Here is a 23,328-nt window from a genome sequence, read left to right as displayed (position 1 = left end):
TCTCCCTGTGAAGCCTCTCATGGGCACAGTGTAAACCAGGAGTAAGCTGCTAAGGGATTCTGAATAAATGAGTTGGCACTTCCTAGACCATGGTTTCTCATCCTTGGCATCGTAGACATTTTGGGCCGGGGGCTGTCCTGTGCTTTGTAGGATGTTTAGTAATATTCCTAGCCTCCACGAAATTGATGCCAGTAACCTTCCCTGTCCCACTAATAGAACTGAGAGTGTCTCCATGCATTGCTAAGTGACCCCTAGGGGGCAACATGGCACCATTTCCTAGAACCAGCAGAGCAGGCTTGGAGCTGAGAAATGGTAGTACTAACCAACCATCAACCTACTTTACTTCAAATGTTCTTGAAATGTAGAGGAAGCGCAAAAGGATTATGTTTATGGGCCTGTGATGGTCCTGTAATGTAGAGAGATGATGCTTTTTCTTTTTTTCATTGACGAGGAAAGCAAAGATCAGGTAAGCAGTCTCTTTATAGACAGGCAAGATTCAAATCCTGATAAAGTTGATATTTACATGCTCTTAAAGTGTGTTGTTGAATTTTCTGAGTTGGAGTTATTGCCATACTGTTTTTACATGAGTGAACTGTTTTTTGTGTGTTGCATTTCAGTCATTCTTGATGCATTATTAACATGAATGCATTTTCTGGATGGTGCCGTGCTAGGGTCATACTGCTCAGGCTCATGGCTAGACATTGTAAGTGGAGGAAAGAAGAAATGAATATTAAAGCCAGTGTTTAAAAACTTTTAAATTTTGGCTGGGCATGGTGGCTCATGCCTGTAATCCCAGCACTTTGGGAGGCTGAGGCAGGCAGATCACAAGGTCAGGAGATCAAGACCATTCTGGCTAACACAGTGAAACAAATTTTTTAGTCTCTACTAAAAAATGCAAAAAATTAGCCAGGCGTGGTGGTGGGCGCCTGTAGTCCCAGCTACTCGGGAGGCTGAGGCAGGAGAATGGCGTGAACCCTGGAGACGGAGCTTGCAGTGAGCTGAGATCGCGCCACTGCACTCCAGCCGGGGCGACAGAGCGGGACTGTCTCAAAAAAAAAAAAAAAAAACTTTTACATTTTGTGTAATTATACTGTGTTTGTATACCTTGGTTTATTTGAGATTCACTTCAGACTGTATAAGCACTATCCATTTTCCTCATTTTATCTTTATGCTTAGTCCCTTCCTTCTTCCTTTTCCATACTACCATATATCACTCTTAGACATCCTCTCTCAGAGAAAGTCTCCCAAAGATCAGCTCATCCTAACCAACTGTTTACTGTACCTTTCAGCTTGCATGTCTCATCACCTCAAACCAAACACGTCTAAAATCAGACTCGCATGCCTCCTAAACTAGATATAAACCACACCTCTTTTCCCCCAGGGCTAGGGTATTCTCTATACTTTGTATTAATTATTCCTACTCCTATCCAGAGTTTGATGTTTGTTGGAGGTCCCCTTATTTTGAAATCCCTGAAGAAACTGGCGCAGACATAAAGAAATGTAATTTAACAGTTGAAGATAGGATTTTGGAGGACTTGCTAACATTTTAAATTGGTTAGCTTGCAAAACAGGGGAAAGTGACTTGATTCATGTCTGTGGTGACTTTTTGAGACTGGATTTAGAATAACTGCTCTGTATGTAGAGCACATTAGAACAAAGGGACCTGAAGTTGTATTTCAGTGTCTTAGAGAGGACTTCAGGAACTGCTTGGTTTGAAGAGTTGTGTCAGGGTGAGTCTGTTGTACTTCCCCAACTAGAACAAGTCATCTTTCATCATTTTTGTATGTTTGGCTGTGTTTCTGTAGATCTCTATCCCTTAGTCTTCATACTGTTTTAAATGCTTACTTACTTATTCTCCATTTAGGCTCTAAGCACTAAGTGGGTATTACAAGTGCTCAAAAATTTTGGTTGTTAGAAATAGTAATGTTAAGTCAGTGAGAAATGGTCTTAAAATACAGATCCAGGGCAGATCTTTTCCCACCTCAATACAAGGAGCTGTCATGTGCCTTACTTGACTGGGAATCTGTCACAAATACATGTGCAGACATTTCTAGTTAGGTAACATTAAAAAAAGTTTAGCAAACAGTATGTTTTCTGCTCCCTCCTTGTACATCTTGTACATTAAGGATTTCCAGTTTTCCTTTCCCACAAACAGTTGCAGAAAGTCAGTATAAGAGTGTTTAGGCCGGGTGCAGTGGCTCATGCTTATAATCCCAGCACTTTGGGAAGCCTAGGTGGGCAGATCACGAGGCCAGGAGTTCCAGACCAGCCTGGCCAGCATGGTGAAACCCCGTCTCTACTAAAAATACAAAAATTAGCCAGGCATGGTGGCATGTGCTTGTAATCCCAGCTACTCAGGAGGCTGAGGTAGGAGAATCACTTGACCCCTGGAGGCAGAAGTTGCAGTGAGCCCAGATCGCGCCACTGTACTCCAGCCTGGGAGACAGAGCAAGTGGGGTGGGGGAGGGGAGACATTAAATGTGTTTCCCCCCTTTCATTGTTTGAAATGACATTATTCTCTTATGTGTAGTGTGCCTTTTCAGGCCAGAGGTCACCTGTTGCTGTGCATACATTATTAGCCAAGTATATGATGGGAAGGCTTTCTAAACAACTCTTACACTCTGTTTTCAATGCCCAGTGGTACACAGTCTTTTGCATTGCCTGTAAGTTGTATCTGTAATTTTCAAAAAGTTGAGAAAACACTACATTAGAGTAAGAACTTAAAATAGCGACTTTAAGTAGAGCTTTGTTTGGTGATAAACCTCTGAAAATAAATATCTGTAAGCACCTGCCTCAAGAGTAATTCCTCAATTTCAGGATTTCATTCCAGAGAAGTTAGGTAATTGGTAGAATCTTCTTAAAAAATAAGTCAAGGGAAAAACAATAAACAAGGCATGAAATATATATCTCCATATCGTAATAAACACAGTTCTGAAGGCATCTACTTCTGGGGAAAAAAAGATTATTATCCAAAGATATGCTTCAGTAGGCAACCCTTAATCACTGGTTTGCCTGTTAATGACTCTGCCTTTGGAGCAAATTACTTAGTGCCTGTGTGCCTCCGTTTATCCATCTGTAAAAGAATCAACAGTTCGGTGACTAAGTCTTTAGCAGATTAAAAATCATCACCTTCCCTTAAAAGAGCTCTTTTTTGGGGAAAGTTGGAGCCTAAACCAAGCTCTCTCTGCCTTACTCCCACAGACCTGTCTGCAGAATTTTCAAAACAGAGCAGTTTCTATCTAGTGTGCATTGTTTAAAGCAACTAAACTGAATTGCAAATGTATATGGAAATACTGGGGTGTGTGTGTGTGTGTGTGTGTGTGTGTGTGTGTGTGTGTGTGTGTGTTTAAAATAGAGATGAAGTCTCGCTATGTTGCCCACGCTGGTCTCAAACTCCTGGGCTCAAGCAGTCCTCCCACCTCAGCCTCCCAAAGTGTTGAGATTACAGACATGAGCTACCTCACCTGGCATTATTTTTGGTTTTTACATATAAACTTTTTATCACAAAACCATGGCTGACAGGATTCATTTCTTCAAAACCTGTTTCCCACTAACCACCTGTTAAAACTTGCAACCTAGTTCTCCTGGGCTGTTGTTGCCACCTGGTGGCTTACTCCTGGAGGTATTTGGTATAGTATTTTTATCTACTTAATTTTTTTTTCCTCCTATAGAAAACAAGTACTTGTTCAGGGCCTTCTTTTTCCCCCCTCTACTTTCATTATTCAGTGATTCTTACATCATGAAGTCTGTTACAGAGGTTGCAGTGAGCCAAGATAGCGCCACTGCACTCCAGCCTGGGCGACAGAGTGAGACTCCATCTCAGAAAAAAAAAGTCTGTTATAGACACACATTAATCCCCTCCCCCTTTCCCTTCTCTCTTTTTGAGCTCTTATCTAATTACCCTAGGAAAACATCCCCTTCTTTTCATTTACTTCATTCATTCAATAGATACTATTGAATTCCCACATTGTCCCAGGCACTGTTTATATCACCTCCTCTTCCTTCATTTTATGAGTCAGAAAACAGCTCTAATCATGGCAGAGTATAATAGTAGATTGAGTAATATAGAAGCTTCTCTATTTCCAGATAAGAGGCTCTGAAAGGCTGTTCCTAAGCTCACTCATGAGCAAGTCCATTGTTGCTAAGATAAGTTTCTGTTTTCAAAACAGGGATGCATTTCTATGAACAAATAAAAGAGTGTAGATCAGTTCTTTAAAATCAGGCAAACCAGTCATTTATTCCAGAGAGGACCAAGTTCCTCTATACTGAAAACTTTTAGAAATGAATTAATTGTCCCTCTTTCACCAGGTTCATAAAGAACTCTTTAAATACAATATTTCACCCATTTTTCTATTCACTTTGTTGGGCAGATTTGAACCAGCTTTAAATCAGCTATAGCCACAAAAGAAGTTTTATCACTTTCCACCTACCTCATGACTTTGTGAAGATTGGCAAAGTAATATATGTAAGTCATTTGGTACATAATTAAAAGTGAAGGAACTTGCTATTAAACCACTAGAGGGAACTCTATGTGGCAAGAATTTTTATTCACTGTTGTGTCCTCAGCAAATATTTTTGTTCACTGCTGTATCTTGGCATATAATAGATAATAAATAATGAAAGGATGGGTGGATTCTCCTTGTTATTACGTATCACAGAACTTGCAGAATTCCACCTGGGGAAAAAAAAAAAGTAGAAAACCCAATTTCCAGTAAGAAAGGGTTGTTTTAAATGTTTTAAATGCTGAATGAACATACAGTTCATTCAAGTAAGACTACTGTGTGAGGAGTACACATTGCAAAACCTACTTACTGAGCTTCCCGGTTCTCTTTCTTCTGGATCTTGCTTCTGGATCATGCTTTCCCCCTTTTTCATTTCTCTTTCTCTGCTGTCGAATCTCTTTAGCTATAGGTTTACTCTTGAAGAATCTGTTTGAACGGGTCTCGATACCCCATTTCTCCTCTTGAGTCTGTCCCTTAAACACAGGGCATAGGTTTTTAAAAATATGCATATACAGAGTTATATGTATGTTTAATAGACCTTTTTATTCTCTTCCTATTTCTAAAAATAACTAAGGAAAGCTCTTTAAAAAAAAAGAAACAGACAAATCCTACAGTGTCTTTTTGTTTTGGCAAGGGATGATTTATATTTCCTCTGTGATTCTTAAGTAGAAGATGAAAAAACTCTCCACTCCTGACGTAGGCTCCCAGTTTATGAAGCATTATAAACTTTGTCTTAGATTTCCTTCCTCCAGCAGTTTCACATCTGGAAGTATCCTTTGACCATTTTCTTTAAGCAAAATAATTCTGGTTACTTCTGCTTTTCATTGAGTTACTTACACTATAGTTTGTCTTTTTTTTTTTTTTTTTTTTTTTTTTTCCTGAGACAGAGTCTTACTCTTTCACCCAGGCTGGAACACACTGGCACAATTTTGGCTCACTGCAACCTCCACCTCCCGGGTTCAAGCAATTCTCCTGCCTCAACTTCCCAAGTAACTGGGATTACAGGCACACGCCACCACACCCAGCTAATTTTTGTATCTTTAGTAGAGACGGGGTTTCACAATGTTGGCCAGGCTGGTCTCGAACTCCTGACCTTAGGTGATCCTCCCACCTCAGTCTCCCAAAGTGCTGAGGAGATTACAGGCATGAGCCACTGTGCCCAGCCTAGTTCATCTTTTTTACTTGGTTTTGTGTTCATCTGAGATCCTCTTCTAAGGGTTGCACAATTTTTCAACTGCTTAAATGCAGAGTCTCTTCTTGGAGATTGTCTATCATTTAATAGTATTGTTCTTTGTGCAGTTCTCAGTGTCAAAATGATACAGCCTATATGATACATACCCTTTTTTCAAAAAAGTCACACTTGGAGAGATGTATGGACCTTGAAGAGACAATACGCAGACATTTCACAGAAGTAGAAAAGAGGCCTTCCCTCTCTCCACCGCCCCCCTCCCCCAATCACATGGTAGCTAGAAGTCAAAATTGGCTGTCAATGGCAAGTGCTGTATAATCCCAGGCCTTCAAATTCCAGATGAGGTCGACTTCCTTTTGTATTCTTTTTTCCCTGTGTTTCTTGAAGGTAACTTGCCCTTTGTTGACCTTTTCTTTCCCATCAACTCTCTATTCCCTAGCTAAAAACTAATTTTATTAAAAAGTAAAAGGTATACCAACCTGAGATTTTTCTCCTTTAAAAAGCTGTAAACGAATATTAGAAACCTCTTGGGGGTTTTTTTTTGTTGTTGTTGTTTTTTTAAATAAGAAAGAAAAGACTGCATATTATTTCAGTGGCTTTTTAAAAATGTGTTCCGAGGCCGGGCGCGGTGGCTCAAGCCTGTAATCCCAGCACTTTGGGAGGCTGAGACGGGCGGATCCCGAGGTCAGGAGATCGAGACCATCCTGGCTAACACGGTGAAACCCCGTCTCTACTAAAAAATACAAAAAAAAAAAAAAAACCTAGCTGGGCGAGGTGGCGGGCGCCTGTAGTCCCAGCTACTCCGGAGGCTGAGTCAGGAGAATGGCGTAAACCCGGGAGGCGGAGCTTGCAGTGAACTGAGATCCGGCCACTGCACTCCAGCCTGGGCAAGAGCGAGACTCCATCTCAAAAAAAAAAAGTGTTCCCACTAGAGGGCATCCTTTTCTCCTTAAAATTTTAGTTCATAGCTTTCGTTTGTTTTACAGAACTTCTAAATATACATTACAATGAGAAAGGATGGGGGATTACAAATATAACACCTTAACCTTAAAATGTAGCTTGTCCAAGTTACCATTTTACAAACTAGTGATTTCTCAACTTCTTTATGACACAGTATGACTGAGCTAGATTTTTTTTTTTTTTTTTTTGGAGACGGAGTGCCTCTCTGTTACCAGGATGGAATGCAGTGGCACGATCTCAACTCACTGCAACCTCTGCCTCCTGGGTTCAAGCGATTCTCTTTCCTCAGCCTCCCGAGTACCTGGGATTACAGGCACGCACCACCAGGCCCGGCTAATTTTTGTATATTTAGTAGAGATGGGGTTTCGCTGTGTTGTCCAGGCTGGTCACGAACTCCTGACCTCAGGTGATCTGCCCTCCTCGGCCTCCCAAAGCCCTGGGCTTACAGGCGTGAGCCCCCGTGCCCAGCTGTGACTAACCTAGATTTTCAGTGATGGGTTGCACATGTTATTATTCGGGTAACTCAGTTTTTGCAGAATATATGTAGTGTAAGGTAAATGAAACCTAAATGTTTTTTAATGTAATGGATATCAGTGCTATCTAGACAACTAGTGGTTATTCAGCTTTGCCTCTCAAGGCATTATTTTACAATATTTGAACTCTTGTTTCTGTTATAATACTTTTCAGAACTTTGATTTGATTTTTTTTTTTTTTTTAGACGGAGTCTTGCTCTGTCGCCCAGGCCGGAGTGCAGTGGCGTGATCTTGGCTCACTGCAACCTCCACCTCCCAGCTAATTTTTGTATTTTTAGTAGAGATAGGGTTTCATCATGTTGACCAGGCTGGTCTTGAACTCCTGACCTCAGGTGATCCACCCGCCTCAGCCTCCCAAAGTTCTGGGATTACAGGCGTGAGTTACCACGTCCAGCCAGAACTTTGATTTTTTAATATCTTAAATACAGTGTACTGATACCTCATCAGAAGCAACTTCATTCTTCCTGTGAAGGAATTGATAGTTTTACATATGCCATGTATCTGTTCTGTTTCAGATTTCTCCGACTTCCTGATACCAGGTAGAATCACTATTGTTAACCAAGGGACTGCAGCAAAGAGCTAGCTTATTTCCTCCCATAGGAACGTTCGATTACTTGTAGTTGACAGTAGTGGAGCAGGTTTTGTTAGTCTGTGTCATAAAATGATACAAATTCTGACAGATATACTTAGGAGGTCCTCTGTATTGAGTGAGAGTCATTCTAAGGGGGACAATGGGCTACTATTGAGAAATTGAAAAAGTCTGTGCTTCTATACTTTTATTTAGAGACTTAGGTGGTGTGGAATGTTCTATAAAATTAAATATTAACTTCAGCAAGTTTATGACAACAGAAGGAATTAAAGGACAGAGCTTTCGTAAACAAAACAATGAGAAAGGATGATAGCAGACTATATGGAAAAACTATGTTATAAAACATTTTTACTTACCTCAACTTCTTATTCATAATATGCTAATCAGCAAAAAACCCTCTGTAGCATGCCTGCCACAGAGATTATTAATAAAGTGAATCTTACGTTTTAAGAAACCCTGCTGTAAACTTACCTAAAGTTTGACTTAAATATTTTATATGTATGTATGATGTATCTGTATTTGAAATACTGATCTTGAATCATAAAAGGCCTTTCAATATTTGAGAAGCTAAAAAATAAATATTACAGAAATGATTTCATCACAAATAGATAGTAAATTTAAACAAACAAACCCTGTTTCCTTTTTAAAGGGCTTACAGTTACGGAACTCTAGCTGGGTTTAAGTGAAGCCTGAGGCTACCACCCCCTATCCCTTATGTGAACCAGTTAGGTAGCTTTGAATTAAATCACAAGAGTAGAGTGAGCAAGGGATAAGTATCAGCATCTTTTTACTGAAAGATACAGTGTTTATCATTATCACCATGCACAGTTGCCTTAAGCTTTGTTCATCTATACTTGCCAGTAGGCATCCCCACCTCAGAGAGAAGGCAGGCCTACAGAATAATGTCAGGCTACACACCAAAAAGTTCGGAGCTGGGTTTACCTTCCTGGCACCTAAATTCACGGTACAATTGTTTGTCAGTATTATTAAACCATTATACCATCATATTAAACTTTCATTTGTGAACCTAAATAGGTATCATAGGTATCCCCCCCCATTCATTATTTTCAGTGTTGTGCTTAAAGCATCATCATGCATGAAAGCTATTTGTTTTTGTTTGAGATAGGGTCTCACTCTGGCACCCAGGCTGGAGCGCAGTGGCACAATCTCCACTCACTGCAGCCTCAACCTCCTAGGCTCAAGTGATCCTCCTACCTCAGTCTGAGTAGTAGGGACTATAGGCGCCACACCTGGCTAATTTTTGTATGTTTTTTGTAGAGACGGGGTTTCTCCATGTCTCCCAGGCTGGTCTCAAACTCCTGCACTCAAACAGTCTGCCCACCTTGGTTTCCCAAAGTGTTGGTATTGATTACAGGCCTTAGCTGCTGCGCCTGGCCTGGAAGCTATTTTGAATAAGCAAATTTTTAAGTATTCCATCTCTTTGCTCAAGTATCTTTTTTAGTAATACTTTCTTTGCCCACGCTGTCCTTCACTGGTTTATGTTTCTCCATAGCACTTACTTCCACCATGCTCTGCAATTTTTTTTCTTTTTTTGGAGTCAGGGTTTGCTGTGTCTGCAGGCTAGAGTGCAGTTGCATGATCATAGTTCACAGCAACCTTGACCTCCTGGGGTGAAGCAATTCTCCCACCTCAGCCTCCTGAGAAGCTGGGTCTGCAGGCACGCACCACCACACTTAGCCAACTTTTATTTTTATGCTTGTCTTCACGCACTAAATGTTAGTTTCTTGGGGGCAGGGCTTTGTTTTGTTCATTGCTGTATCCTCAGCATCTAAAACATATCACATATTAGATAATCAGTATTTGTTGAATTTGCTGAAAAATTGCCACCATGATGCCATCATTTGGCTGTCATTGTAAGTTGATCAGGGAGTCTCACTGCAGCTTTTGAGATCAAGGATCTCGAAGGATATTTTGAAAACTAATTTAAAAGGTTGTGTATATTACTGAGATCAAATTGTATTCTAGGAAAGTAATAAAATAATCTTATAGCTCACGCCTGTAATCCCAGCACTTTGGGAGGCTGAGGTGGGCGGATCACGAGGTCAGGAGAACAGGAACATCCTGGCCAATGTGATGAAACCCTCTCTCTACCAAAAGTACAAAAATTAGCTGAGCATGGTGGTGGGCGCCTGTAGTCCCAGCTACTCGGGAGGCTGAGGCAGGAGAATGGCGTGAACCCAGGAGGTGGAGTTTGCAGTAAGCCGAGATCGTGCCACTGCACTCCAGTCTGGGCGACAGAGCGAGACTCTGTCTCAAAAAAAAAAAATCTTACTGCATCTGAATAAGGTAATATTACCACTTTAGAATTTAGGACTTTCATATCTTTTTTTCCTCATTTGATTCTCATTACAAACTTCATAGATGAAGAAAGATTGAGCAGAGAACATTAAGTGATTTGTCTAAGTGATTATTGTTAATGGCTAAGTAATAACAGGGAATTCCATTTTTTTGTTTCGTTTTTTTTTTTGGTGGTTGTTTTTGTTTTTGTTTTTTTGCTGCTTTTTTTTTTTTTTTTTTTTTTTTTTTTTTTTTTTTTTTGAGACGGCGTTTCGCTCTGCCACCCAGGCTGGAGTGCAGTGGCCGGATCTCAGCTCACTGCAAGCTCCGCCTCCCGAGTTCACGCCATTCTCCTGCCTCAGCCTCCCGAGTAGCTGGGACTATAGGTGCCCGCCACGTCGCCCGGCTAGTTTTTTGTATTTTTAGTAGAGACAGGGTTTCACCATGTTAGCCAGGATGGTCTCGATCTCCTGACCTTGTGGTCCGCCCGTCTCGGCCTCCCAAAGTGCTGGGATTACAGGCTTGAGCCACCGCGCCCAGCCTGTTTTTTTTTTTTTTAGAAGAAGTCTCGCTCTTGTGCCCCAGGCTGGAGTGCAATGGTGCGATCTCGGCTCACTGCAACCTCTGCCTCCCGGGTTCAAGCAATTCTCCTGCCTCAGCCTCCCGAGTAGCTGGGATGTGGCTGCCACCACGCCCAGCTAATTTTTGTATTTTTAGTAGAGATGGGGTTTCACCATGTTGGCCAGGCTGGTCTTGAACTCCTGACCTCAGGTGATCCTCGGCCTCGGCCTCCCAAAGGTCTGGGATTACAGGCGTGAGCCACTGCACCTGGCCTGATTTTTTTTTTTTTTTTTTTTTGGTGTTTTTTGTTTTTTAATAAAAACATTCAACAAACATTTAAGAATCTACAACCTAGGCCGGTCTCAGTGGCTCATGCCTGTAATCCCAATACTTTGGGAGGCTGACACAGGCAGATTGCTTGAGTCCAGGAGTTCGAGACCATCCTGACAAAAATTATGCGGGCATGGTGGCACACACCAGTAGTCTCAGCTACTCAGGAGGCTGAGGTAGAAGGATTGCTTAAACCCAGGAGGTCGAGGCTGTAGTGAGCCAAGATTATGCAACTGCATTCCAGGCAGGGTGACAGTGAGACCTTGTCTCAAAAAAAAATCTACAGTCTGCCAAAACTATGTTAGTTTTCCGGTTTTCCACCTTGAACTGACAGCCCAAAGGTTGTTGTAAACAATTCCAGCTTTGCTTTATGTTTTTGTTTTTTGTTTGTTTGGAAGGAAGGAAGGAAAGAACTTTTAAAAATAAAATATTGGTTGGATATATGAGAATTTTCATAAAATAAATGCAAAGGAGAAGAATGGTACTACAGATCCTCTTGGCCAGATGTAAAAATGTTACATTTCAAGATCCCTAAAAGCTTCACACACTCATCTCCTCATCCCCTTAACCCCCAGAGGGAACCACTGACCAAAATTTTATCATTCCCTCATTTTCCTTTTATAGTTTTACTACATGTTTGATTTCCTAAACTAGATACTGGGTTTTCAACTTTATACTATATGTATTCTTTGAGACTTTCTTTCATTCATCTGAGGCAGATGTTCTTACCTGTTGCTTTGATTCATTCTTTTTCCAATTCATTCTGTGCATATTGAACTGTTGAGCTTTTGAATCTGAATAGTCTTTTTTTTTTTTTTTTTTTGAGACGGAGTCTCGCTCTGTCGCCCGGGCTGGAGTGCAGTGGCCGGATCCTGGCTCACTGCAAGCTCCGTCTCCCGGGTTCATGCCATTCTCCTGCCTCAGCCTCCCGGGTAGCTGGGACTACAGGCGCCCGCCACCTCGCCCGGCTAGTTTTTTGTATTTTTTAGTAGAGACGGGGTTTCACCATGTTATCCAGGATGGTCTCGATCTCCTGACCTTGTGATCCGCCCGTCTCGGCCTCCCAAAGTGCTGGGATTACAGGCTTGAGCCACCGCGCCCAGCTTTTTTTTTTTTTTTTTGAGACTGAGTCTCGCACTTTTCACTCAGGCTGGAGTGCAGTGGTGTGATCTCGGCTCACTGCAAGCTCTGCCTCCTGGGTTCATGCCATTCTCCTGCCTCAGCCTCCCGAGTAGCTGAGACTACAGGCGCCCGCCACCATGCCCAGCTAATTTTTCTTTGTATTTTTAGTAGAAACGAGGTTTCACTGTGTTAGCCAGGATGGTCTCGATTTCCTGACCTCATGATCTGCCTGCTCGGCCTCCCAAAGTGCTGGGATTATAGGCATGAGCCACCATGCCCGGTCCCTGAATCGCCTTTTTAAAATTCAGTTACAAAAACTGCCATCAACATTCTTCCACATTCTCTAGGTGCACACAGACAAAAGATTCCCCCTGGGAACGTATTTAAGAGTGAAATTATGGTATCATAGGAGGTATATGTGTTTAACTTGACTAAAATATGAACAAATTTTTCAAAGTGGTTGTGCTGATGTACACTCCCACCAGCAGGGTATAAGCACCTCTGCTGCCCTTTATCTTCATTAACACTTGACGTCATGAAACTTGTAGTTTCTTACCAGTTTGGTAAATGTAAAATGCTAGCTCACGGATGTTAATCATGCACTTCTTTGATGACTAATGAGGCTGAGCATCTTTTCATATGTTTACTGGACATTTATGTTTGTTGTTCTTTGAGTGCCCTTTGATAGGTTTCTCTATTTTTCTATTGAGCGTTCATCGTTTACTTACTGATATGTAAGAGTTCATAATGCATTGTGCATACCAAACTTTTGTCTGTCATGTATGTTGTACATATCACCAGTTTCTGAGCCTTGTATTTTCAATCACTGTAGGCTGTTAAAAGATGAAGAAAAAGTCTTAACATAGTTGGATTTATCTCTTACTTTTTGATTTCGAGTGTGTGTGTGTGTTTGAGAAAGAGAAAGAAAGATTTAAGAAATTGTGTTCTACTTTAGGCTGATAAAAATATTCTATATTGTCTTCGAGAGATATTTTTCATTGTTCTTTTGAATCTGTCTTTAAACCATGTGGAATTGATTTTTTGTGTGTATGGGATATGGGGAAGAGATCTAATTCTGTTTTCCCCACATGTGGATTATCACCTGTTCAGCACTATTTATTGTCCACTCCCTTCTTTTCTCAGTGTTCTTTAGTGACCTTGCTGTCGTAAAACAGATTTCAACCTCTGCTTCTGGGCTTTCCATTCTATTCCATAGGCCAGTTTGCCTCTACGCTGGTGCCATTCCTTCTTATTATAGTTATTATAGCTTTATAGTTTGTTATTGTATTACTTACTATTTATTAGTGTAGCGCTCTCTCTATATAAAACAAGTCCCTCTATCTCATTTTTCTTGGGAGCATCTTGACTGTCCTTGGCCCTTTTTGTAACTTGTGTCAGCGTTTGAGTCAGCTTACCATGTCCAACAAAAAAATTCTTTTTAAATTTTGGTTATAATTGTATTGAATCCACAAATCAGTTGACATTTTATTATGAACCTTCCAGTCCATGAAGTTGGTATCTGTATTTTTTAAAGTCCTTTAGTGTCTTTGAATACATTTTTATTCATTTGCTTCATAAAAGGCTACCTATCTTTGGTTAGATTTATTCAGAGGCACTTTTTAAAAATGCTGTTGCAAATGGCATATTTTTTTATTGCAGTAAAATATACATAGCATAAAATTTATTTTAACCCCTTTTAGGTGTACAATTCAGTAGCATTAAGTATATTCACATTCTTGGAACCGTCACCACTCTCCATCTCCAGAATTCTTCCATTATCCCAGACTTCAAAACTCCCTACCCGGCCGGGCGCGGTGGCTCAAGCCTGTAATCCCAGCACTTTGGGAGGCCGAGGCGGGTGGATCACGAGGTCAGGAGATCGAGACCATCCTGGCTAACACAGTGAAACCCCGTCTCTACTAAAAAATACAAAAAACTAGCCGGGCGAGGTGGCGGGCGCCTGTAGTCCCAGCTACTCGGGAGGCTGAGGCAGGAGAATGGCGGGAACCCGGGAGGCGGAGCTTGCAGTGAGCTGAGATCCGGCCACTGCACTCCAGCCTGGGCGACAGAGCGAGACTCCGCCTCAAAAAAAAAAAAAAAAAAAAAAAAAAAAACTCCCTACCCACTAAACTGTAACTCCCCATTCTCCCTTTCCTCCAGCTTCTGGTAACCACTGTTCTATTTTCCTTCTCTTTGATTTGACACATCTAGATGGAGTCATAAATGACGTTTTTTTGGTTTTTTGAGATGGAGTCCTGCTGTGTCACCCAGGCTGGAGTGCAGTGGCTCAATCTTGGCTCACTGCAACCTCTACCTCCTGGGTTCAAGTGATTCTCTTGCCTCAGCCACCTGAGTAGCTGAGATTACAGGCACACACCACCATGTCTGACTACTTTTTTTGTAATAAATGAGATATTTTTAATAATATGTCTTTCTGTCTGTTTTGCAGTGAAGAAATACAATCAGTACTTTATTTAAATGGTCTCTATCTAACAGCCTTGCTTACTACTTAATTCTAATAACTTAGCTGTTTTTGGATTTGCAGCATAAACAAGCATATCACATGTGAATAAAACTATGAAACCCACCTACTGAATTTTAAATGTTAACTCTTTTTTTTTTTTTTTTTTTTGAGATGGAGTCTCGCTCTGTCGCCCAGGCTGGAGTGCAGTGGCATGATCTCGGCTCACTGCAACCTCTACCTCCTGAGTTCAAACCATTCTTCTGCCTCAGCCTCCCAAGTAGCTGGGATTACAGGCGTCCACCACCATGCCCGGCTAATTTTTGTAATTTTAGTAGAGATGGGGTTTCACCATGTTGGCCAGGGTGGTCTCAAACTCCTGACCTCAGGTGATCCGCCTGCCTCAGTGTACCAAAGTGCTAAGATTACAGGTGTGAGCCACTGTGCCTGGCGTATTTTAACTTTTTTTTTTTTTTTTAACAGAGATGAGATCTCTCTATGTTACCTTGGCTGGTCTTGAACTCCTGGTCTCAAGCAACCCTCTTGTCTCAGCCTCCCAAAGTGTTGGGATTACAGGTGTGAGCTATGACACCCAGCCCTGTTCAGGCCTCTTTCTTTCCTTTATTATTATTATTTGTCTATTTTTTTCCAGACGGTCTTGTTCTGTTCCCAAGCTGGGGTGCAGTAGTGTGATCATGGCCCACTGCAGCTTCAAGCTCCTAGGATCAAGCATTCCTCCCACCTCAACCTTCCAGGTAGCTAGGGCTACAGGCACAGGCCACAATGCCCAGCTAATTTTTAAATTTTTTTGTAGACAGGGTCTCTCTATGTTGCCCAGGCTGGTCTTGAACTCCTGGCCTCAAGCCATCCCTCTGCCTTGCCTTGCCAAAGTGCTTGGGATTACAGGTGTTAGGCACAACACCCAGTTGTTTCTTTTAACAGGTTAAGAATTATTTGATATCCAGTTCTGATATGAACTCATGACTGATTCTGCTGCTCCTGCTAGTTCTTTCTGATGGTGCTTTGCTTTTTTGTATTTTATGATTTAAATTATGAACTTATTCCTTGGATGTTAATATATGCCAGATGCTTGCTGTCAATTCTAATTTAAGACTACTTAAAATTCTTGACCCAAGGTCTTTGGAACCATTTGATAGAATTTGGGCTGTAAACCCATGAGGACTGGTTTGTGGTTATGGCTTTTTGTTGTTATTTTGTGCCCCCAGGGCAGGGGCTTTCACTAGGGTAATTTTTGTAATCCCCTAGGGAGGATTTCTAGCCCACCCATGCATTGTGAGAGTATATTAGGATCTTGGTTTTATGAGGAATCTTCTGTTAATTATCCCACCTTCAGTAGGCCTTTGTCCTGTAATGCTGTAGAACTTAAGCTTAGATTTTTACCTGCTTTGGCAAATACCCTCATGGTGAAAAGCCCTCTTTAGTGCTTCCAGTCAGTCACCAGTCCCTCTTCGTCTTGGTTTTTACCTTCTTGCTGGCTTATCAAGGCTTTTTTTTTTTTTTTTTTGAGGTGGAGTCTCGCTCTGTACACCCAGGCTGGAGTGCAGTGGCTTGGTCTCGGCTCACTGCAACCTCCACCTCCCGGGATCAAGCGATTCTCCTCCCTCAACCTCCGGAGTAGCTAGGAATACAGGTGTTTGCCACCAAGCCCAGCTCATTTTGTGTGTGTGTGTGTGTGTTTTTTTTTTTTTTAGTAGAGACGGGGTTTCACTATGTTATCCAGGATGGTCTCGATCTCCTGACCTCGTGATTCGCCCACCTCAGCCTCCCAAAGTCCTGGGATTACAGGCCTGAGCCACCATGCCTGACCTATATCAAGGCATTTTTTAAGGGGGGAAAAGGGTGATTACATTGTGTCAGTCATTTTACTTTATTTAATTTTAAGTGGTTTTTTGTTTGTTTTTAGTTTTGGTTTTGGTTTTTTTTTTATTTTTTATTTTTTTTGAGATAAAGTCTTGCTCTGTTGCCCAGGCTGGAGTGCAGTGGCACGATCTCAGCTCACTGCAACCCCATCTCCTGGGTTTAAGCAATTCTTGTGCCTCAGCCTCCCAAGTAGTTGGGATTACAGGCACCCGCCACCAAGCCCAGCTAATTTTTGCATTTTTAGTAGAGACGGGGTTTCAACATGTTGACCAAGGCTGGTCTTGGAATTCTGACCCCAAGTGATCCACCCGCCTTGGCCTGCCAAAGTGCTGGGATTACAGGCATGAGCCACCGCGCCCAGCCTGTATCAGTCATTTTAAATTATTTTCATCTGGAGTATATAAATCAGAGTAATGAATCCAGCACATGGCTAAAAATTCCCATATCATTTTACTAAGTCATTTCTAGTCATTTTGGAAAGGACATGTGGGGTTAAATGAGTACCTGAAACATTCATAAAAATGAAATCAAGAGTGGACTTTATAACTGGTAATGAAAGATATTTCTTTTTTTATAGGTGTCAGCTGTGATGCATGTTTAAAAGGAAATTTTCGAGGTCGCAGATATAAGTGTTTAATTTGCTACGATTACGATCTTTGTGCATCTTGTTATGAAAGTGGTGCAACAACAACAAGGCATACAACTGACCACCCAATGCAGTGCATATTAACAAGGGTAGATTTTGGTAAGTAATTAAAAATTTAATGAATTACATCATTTAGAATTGTATGTACATGTGAAGAAGTAAAGGCGAAGTGTTCTAAAACTCCCCAGCAGCATACCATGAGGCCCCAGATTCATTAAACATGAAATAAATCTTACCTTTTTTTGGGGGGGGAGATGGAGTCTCACTCTGTCACCCTGGCTGGAATACAGTGGCGCAACCTTGGCTCACTGCAACCGCCACCTCCCTGGTTCAAGCAATTCCCCTGCCTCAGCCACCCAAGTAGCTGGGATTACAGGTGCACACCACCACGCCTGGCTAATTTTTTTGTATTTTAGTAGAGACAGAGTTTCACCATGTTGAGCGGACTGGTCTTGAACTTCTGGCCTTAGGCAGTCCACCCGCCTCAACCTCCCAAAGTGCTGGGATTACAGGCGTGAGCCACTGTGCCTGGCTTTTTTTTTTTTTTTTTTTGAGATGGAGTCTTGCCCTGTCGCCTAGGCTGGAGTGCAATGGTGCGACCTCAGCACACTGCAACGTCCACCTCCCAGGTTCAAGCGATCCTCCTGCCTCAGCCTCCCGAGGAGCTGGGATTATAGGCGTGCACCACCGTGCCCGGCTAATTTTTTGTATCTTTAATAGAGATGGGGTTTCACCATGTTAGCCATGCTGGTCTTGAACTCCTAACCTCATGATCCACCTGCCTCAGCCTCCAAAGTGCTAGGATTACAGGCATAAGCCACTGCGCCCGGCCTTACTTTCATATACCAAGTAATTCTGTCTGTTCGTCTTAATCATAGTTTACTTGTTTAAAAAAACCATTCAGAAATACACACCACTGACAAGGTATGAAATAGAAGAGTGCTTCAGTAAAGAAGAAATATGGTCTATCTTTTGTTCTTGCTATTAACACACAATCGCTTTTTTTTTTTTTTTAAGTCAGAGTCTCACTTTGTCACCCAGGCTGAAATACAGTGGCCAGATCTTAGCTCACTGCAACATCTGCCTCCTGGGTTCAAGCAATTCTCGTGCCTCAGCCTCTTGAGTAGCTGAGACTATAGTTGTGTGCCACTGTGCCCAGCTAATTTTTTTGTATTTTTAGTAGAGGTGAAGTTTCACCATGTTGGCCAGGCTGGTCTTGAACTCCTGACCTCAAGTTATCCACCTGCCTTGGCCTCCCAAAGTGCTGGGATTACAGATGTGAGCCACCATGCCTGGCAGTAATAACTTTTGTAATGACCAGAAAGCAGATTGTTGGCTGGGTGTGGTGGCTCACACCTGTAATCCCAACACTTTGGGAGGCTTAGATGGGCAGATCACTTGAGTCCAGGAGTTTGAGATGAGCCTGGGCAACGTGGCGAAAACTCTGTCTCTGCACCCACCCCTCAAAAATACAATAAATTAGCTGGATCTAGTGGCACACATACATCTGTAGTCCTAGCAACATGGGAGGCTGAGACGGGAGGATCACTTGAGCCCAGGTGGTCAAGGCTGCAGTGAACCCTGATTGTGCCACTACACTCCAGCCTGGGCAATAAAGCAAGACGCTATCTAAAAAAAAAAAAAAAAAAAAAAAAGATTGTTTCTACAGTTGATTAGAAGACATTGTAAGAAAATATATAAATGTTTCATGCTATAATTTTTATTTATTTATTTATTTATTTATTTATTTATTTTTATTTTATTTTATTTTTTTTTGAGACGGAGTCTCGCTCTGTCGCCCAGGCTGGAGTGCAGTGGCCGGATCTCAGCTCACTGCAAGCTCCGCCTCCCGGGTTTACGCCATTCTCCTGCCTCAGCCTCCCAAGTAGCTGGGACTATAGGCGCCCGCCAACTCGCCCGGCTAGTTTTTTGTATTTTTCGGTAGAGACGGGGTTTCGCCGTGTTAGCTAGGTTGGTCTCGATCTCCTGACCTCGCGATCCACCCGCCTCGGCCTCCCAAAGTGCTGGGATTACAGGCTTGAGCCACTGCACCCGGCCTATTTATTTATTTTTTGAGACAGAGTTTCACTCTTCTCGCCTAGGCTGGAGTGCAATGGCGCCATCTCGGCTTACTGCAACCTCCACCTCCTGGGTTCAAGCGATTCTCCTGCCTCAGCCTCCTGAGTAGCTGGGATTACAGGTGCCTGCCACCATGCCCAGAAAATTTTTGTATTTTTGGTAGAGACAGGGTTTCACCATGTTGGCCAGGCTGGTCTTGAACTCCTGATCTCAGGTGATCCACTTGCGGGCCTCCCAGGGTGCTGAGATAACAGACATGAGCCACCACACCTGGCTTCATACTATAATTTCTTACCTAGCCCCACACTTTTTGTCCTTTTTATTTCAGCCATCCTAGTAGGTGTAAAGTAGTATCTCAGGTGGTTTTGTTTTATATTTATCTGAAATATAAATTATGAGCATATTTTCTTGTGCTTATGAGCCATTTGTATATCTACTCTGAAGAAATACCTAGATCCTTTGCCCATTTTTTAATTGGATAATGTCTTTGTTACTGAATTGTAATAGTTTTTTATTCCATAGATAAGTGTTTTTATCTGATAGATGATTTGCAAAAATTTTCTCCCATTCTGTGGGTTGTGTTTTCACTTTCTTTTTTTTTTTTTTTTTTTTTTTTTTTTGAGACGGAGTCTCCCTCTGCCACCCAGGCTGGAGTGCAGTGACCAGATCTCAGCTCACTGCAAGCTCCGCCTCCCGGGTTCACGCCATTCTCCTGCCTCAGCCTTCCGAGTAGCTGGGACTACAGGCACCCGCCACGTCGCCCGGCTAGTTTTTTTTTTTTTTTTTTTTGTATTTTTTAGTAGAGACAGGGCTTCACAGTGTTAGCCAGGATGGTCTCGATCTCCTGACCTCGTGATCCGCCCGCCTTGGCCTCCCAAAGTGCTGGGATTACAGGCTTGAGCCACCGCGCCCGGCGTGGTTTCACTTTCTTGGTGGTGTGCTTTGAAGCACAAAAGTTCTAATTCTGATAATGTCCCATTTATGTATTTTTTCATTTGTTGTGCATTTGGTGCTGTATCTAGAAAATCACTGCCTAATTCAAAGTCACGAAGATTTAAAACTATGTATTCTTCTAAGAGTTTTATAGTTTTAGCTCTTATATTTAGATATATGACCCATTTAGAATTAATTTTTATATATGGAATGAGGTAAAGCGCCAACTTTATTCTTTTGCATGTGAATATTCAGTTGTCCCAATATCTTTTGTTGGAAAGACTATTCTTTATCCAATGCATTGTCTTGGCACTCTTGTTAAAAATAGGTTGACTGTAAATGAGGGTTTATTTCTAGACTCTCAATCTATTCCATTGATCTATATGCCTGGTGTTTTTGTTTTATTTTGACACAGAGTCTCACTTTGTCACCCAGGCTGGAGTGCAGTGGTGTGATCTTGGCTCACTGCATCCTCTGCTTCCCAGGCCCAGGCAGTCCTCCACCCTCAGCCTTCCAAGTAATTGGGATCACAAGTGGAAGCCACCACGCCTTGCTGATTTTTTAATTTTTTGTGGAAATGGGGTTTCGCCACATTGCCCAGGCTGGTATCAAACTCCTGAGCTCAACATGATCTGCCCGCCTCAGCCTCCCAAAGTGCTAAGATTACAGGCGTGAGCCACCGTGCCAAGCCTATATGTCTGTCTTTATGCCAGTACTACACTGTCTTGATTTCTGTAGCTTCATAGTAAGCTTTGAAATCAAGAAGACTTAAGTCTTCCACCTTTGTTCTTTTTCAAGATTATTTTGGGTATTTTGTGTCTCTTTCCTTTCTGTATTTTAGATTCAGCTTGTCGGTTTCTGCAAAGAAGCCAACAAGGATTTTGAATGGAATTATGTCGAATCTGTAGATTAGTTTGGAGAGTACTGCCGTCTTAATAATACTAAATCTGCTGATCCATGAACATGGGATATGTTTCCATTTATGTAGGTCTTTAATTTATTTTGACAAAGTTTTGCAGTTATCACAGTATGAGTTTTGCACTTCCATTGAATTTATTCCTAAGAATAGATGGTCCCCAGTTTATGATGGTTCAGCTTATGTTTTTTTATCTTATAGTGGTGCAAAAGCAATATACGTTCAGTAGAAACAGAACTTTAAGTACATACAACCATGCTGTTTTCATTTTCAGTGCAGTCTTCAATAAATTCATAAAATAGGCTTCATTTTAGGTGATTTTGCCCAACTGTAGGCTTATATGAGTGTTCTGAGCACATTTAATGTAGACTAGGGGAAGTGGGCATGTGTAAAGAGGCCAAACAGTTCTAAGTGACAGACAGCCTCACTTTAAAATAACTCACTCTCAAGGGAACTAATTCAATCCTGAGAGAGCGAGAATTCACTCCTGACAAAGGCATGAATACCTCTTAACAACCTTATCATCTCCTAAAGACACCACCTTCCACCACCACCACATTGGAGACGAAGCCACAGCATGAGCTTTGGCGGGGACAAACCATATTCAAACCATAGCAATTACCTAATGGAAAAAATAGACTTATTCCTTGAGATAAACTTATGAGGTGAACAAATTATTCCCACAGACTACTGGTTAGTTTTCCAGTAAACCAGTTGGGCGAAATACTTTGTGACAGGCCAGGCATGGTGGCTCATGCCTGTAGTTCCAGCACTTTGGGAGGCGGAGGTGGGAGGCCTGGGAGTTCAAAACCAGCCTAGGCAACATGGTGGGACCCCATCTCTACCAAAAAAATATTTTTAAATTACCGGGTGTGATGGCACACACCTGTAGTTCAGTTATGTTGGAGGCTGAAGCAGGAGGATCATTTGAGCCCAGATACTGAGTCTGCAGTGAGCTGTGATCATGCCACTGTGCTCCAGCCTGGGCGACATAGTAAGACCTTGTCTCAAAAAAACTAACTTTTTAATGTTGTTGGTCGTATCTTAAGTTAGCATTGTCCTCCATGCTCTGAGAGCAGCGTGTTCTATAGACAGCTAACTACGTCTGGCAGTTCTTGTATTGATCATGGTTGTCTGTCTTTCCCTCTGAGCACATTTGTCCTTGTTACTTGGTAGACCCTCCTGATTTTTTCTGTTGATACCAGTGTTGCCACAGTGTATACAGATAAGGAAAAAATAAATTACAATAAAATTAGAGCCAGATGTAAAATGACCAATGTTTCAAATAAGTGAAGGAGGATGGAATTGTTGGCTTCGTTCTCTCTTAAGGCTATATATATAGTAGCTATCTGGGGAAGGAATTTTGGAGGAATAACATGGAGTCCTCATGGGAATAAGGATATTACAAATGTAAACAGGTACCTAAGCATTCCTTGACCACATGAGATTGTCGAATATTTTAGGTACACTTTCTTTTGGAGTGCAGTGGCACGATCTTGGCTCACTGCAACCTCCGCCTTCCAAGTTCAAGCGATTCTCCTGGCTCAGCCTCCAGACCAGCTGAGATTACAGGCATCTGCCACCATGCCTGGCTAATTTTTGTATTTTTAGTAGACACGAGGTTTTACCATGTTGGCCAGGCTGGTCTTGAACTTCTGACCTCAAGTGATACACCTGCCTTGTCCTTCCAACGTGCTGGGATTACAGGCGTGAACCACTGCTCCTGGCCCACACTTTCTTTTTTTTGTTTGTTTGTTTTTTTGTTGTTCTTGTTTTTGTTTGTTTGTTTGTTTGTTTTTTGTTTTTTTTTGAGACGGAGTCTCGCTCTGTCGCCCAGGCTGGAGTGCAATGGCCGGATCTCAGCTCACTGCAAGCTCCGCCTCCTGGGTTTACGCCATTCTCCTGCCTCAGCCTCCCGAGTAGCTGGGACTACAGGCACCCACCACCTTGCCCGGCTAGTTTTTGTATTTTTTTAGTAGAGACGGGGTTTCACCGTGTTAGCCAGGATGGTCTCGATCTCCTGACCTCGTGATCCGCCCGTCTCGGCCTCCCAAAGTGCTGGGATTACAGGCTTGAGCCACCGCGCCCGGCCCACACTTTCTTTATTACATTTTTATATGTTTAAAGACTAATATTCCTCAATGCAATTCTACTTTATTTTTCAGATTTATACTATGGTGGGGAAGCTTTCTCTGTAGAGCAGCCACAGTCTTTTACTTGTCCCTATTGTGGAAAAATGGGCTATACGGAGACATCTCTTCAAGAACATGTTACTTCTGAACATGCAGAAACATCAACAGAAGTGGTAAGTGAAGCAGCAGCCTTATG

General features: G+C 42.1%; 1 protein-coding gene across 1 annotated transcript in view; it reads left to right on the top strand.

The window, feature by feature from the left end:
• Positions 1-23,328, top strand: part of KCMF1 (potassium channel modulatory factor 1) — an 85,463-nt gene that overhangs the window by 39,467 nt on the left and 22,668 nt on the right. Inside the window, exons 2-3 of the mRNA XM_030921260.1 lie at positions 17,004-17,171; positions 23,166-23,305. Coding sequence (XP_030777120.1) covers positions 17,004-17,171; positions 23,166-23,305 — 308 coding nt within the window. The remainder of the gene's footprint in view (positions 1-17,003; positions 17,172-23,165; positions 23,306-23,328) is intronic.

The sequence above is a fragment of the Rhinopithecus roxellana genome, chromosome 17, assembly GCF_007565055.1.
Source record: "Rhinopithecus roxellana isolate Shanxi Qingling chromosome 17, ASM756505v1, whole genome shotgun sequence".
Taxonomy (NCBI): Eukaryota; Metazoa; Chordata; class Mammalia; order Primates; family Cercopithecidae; genus Rhinopithecus; species Rhinopithecus roxellana.
This window is presented reverse-complemented; position numbering and strand designations above follow the sequence as displayed.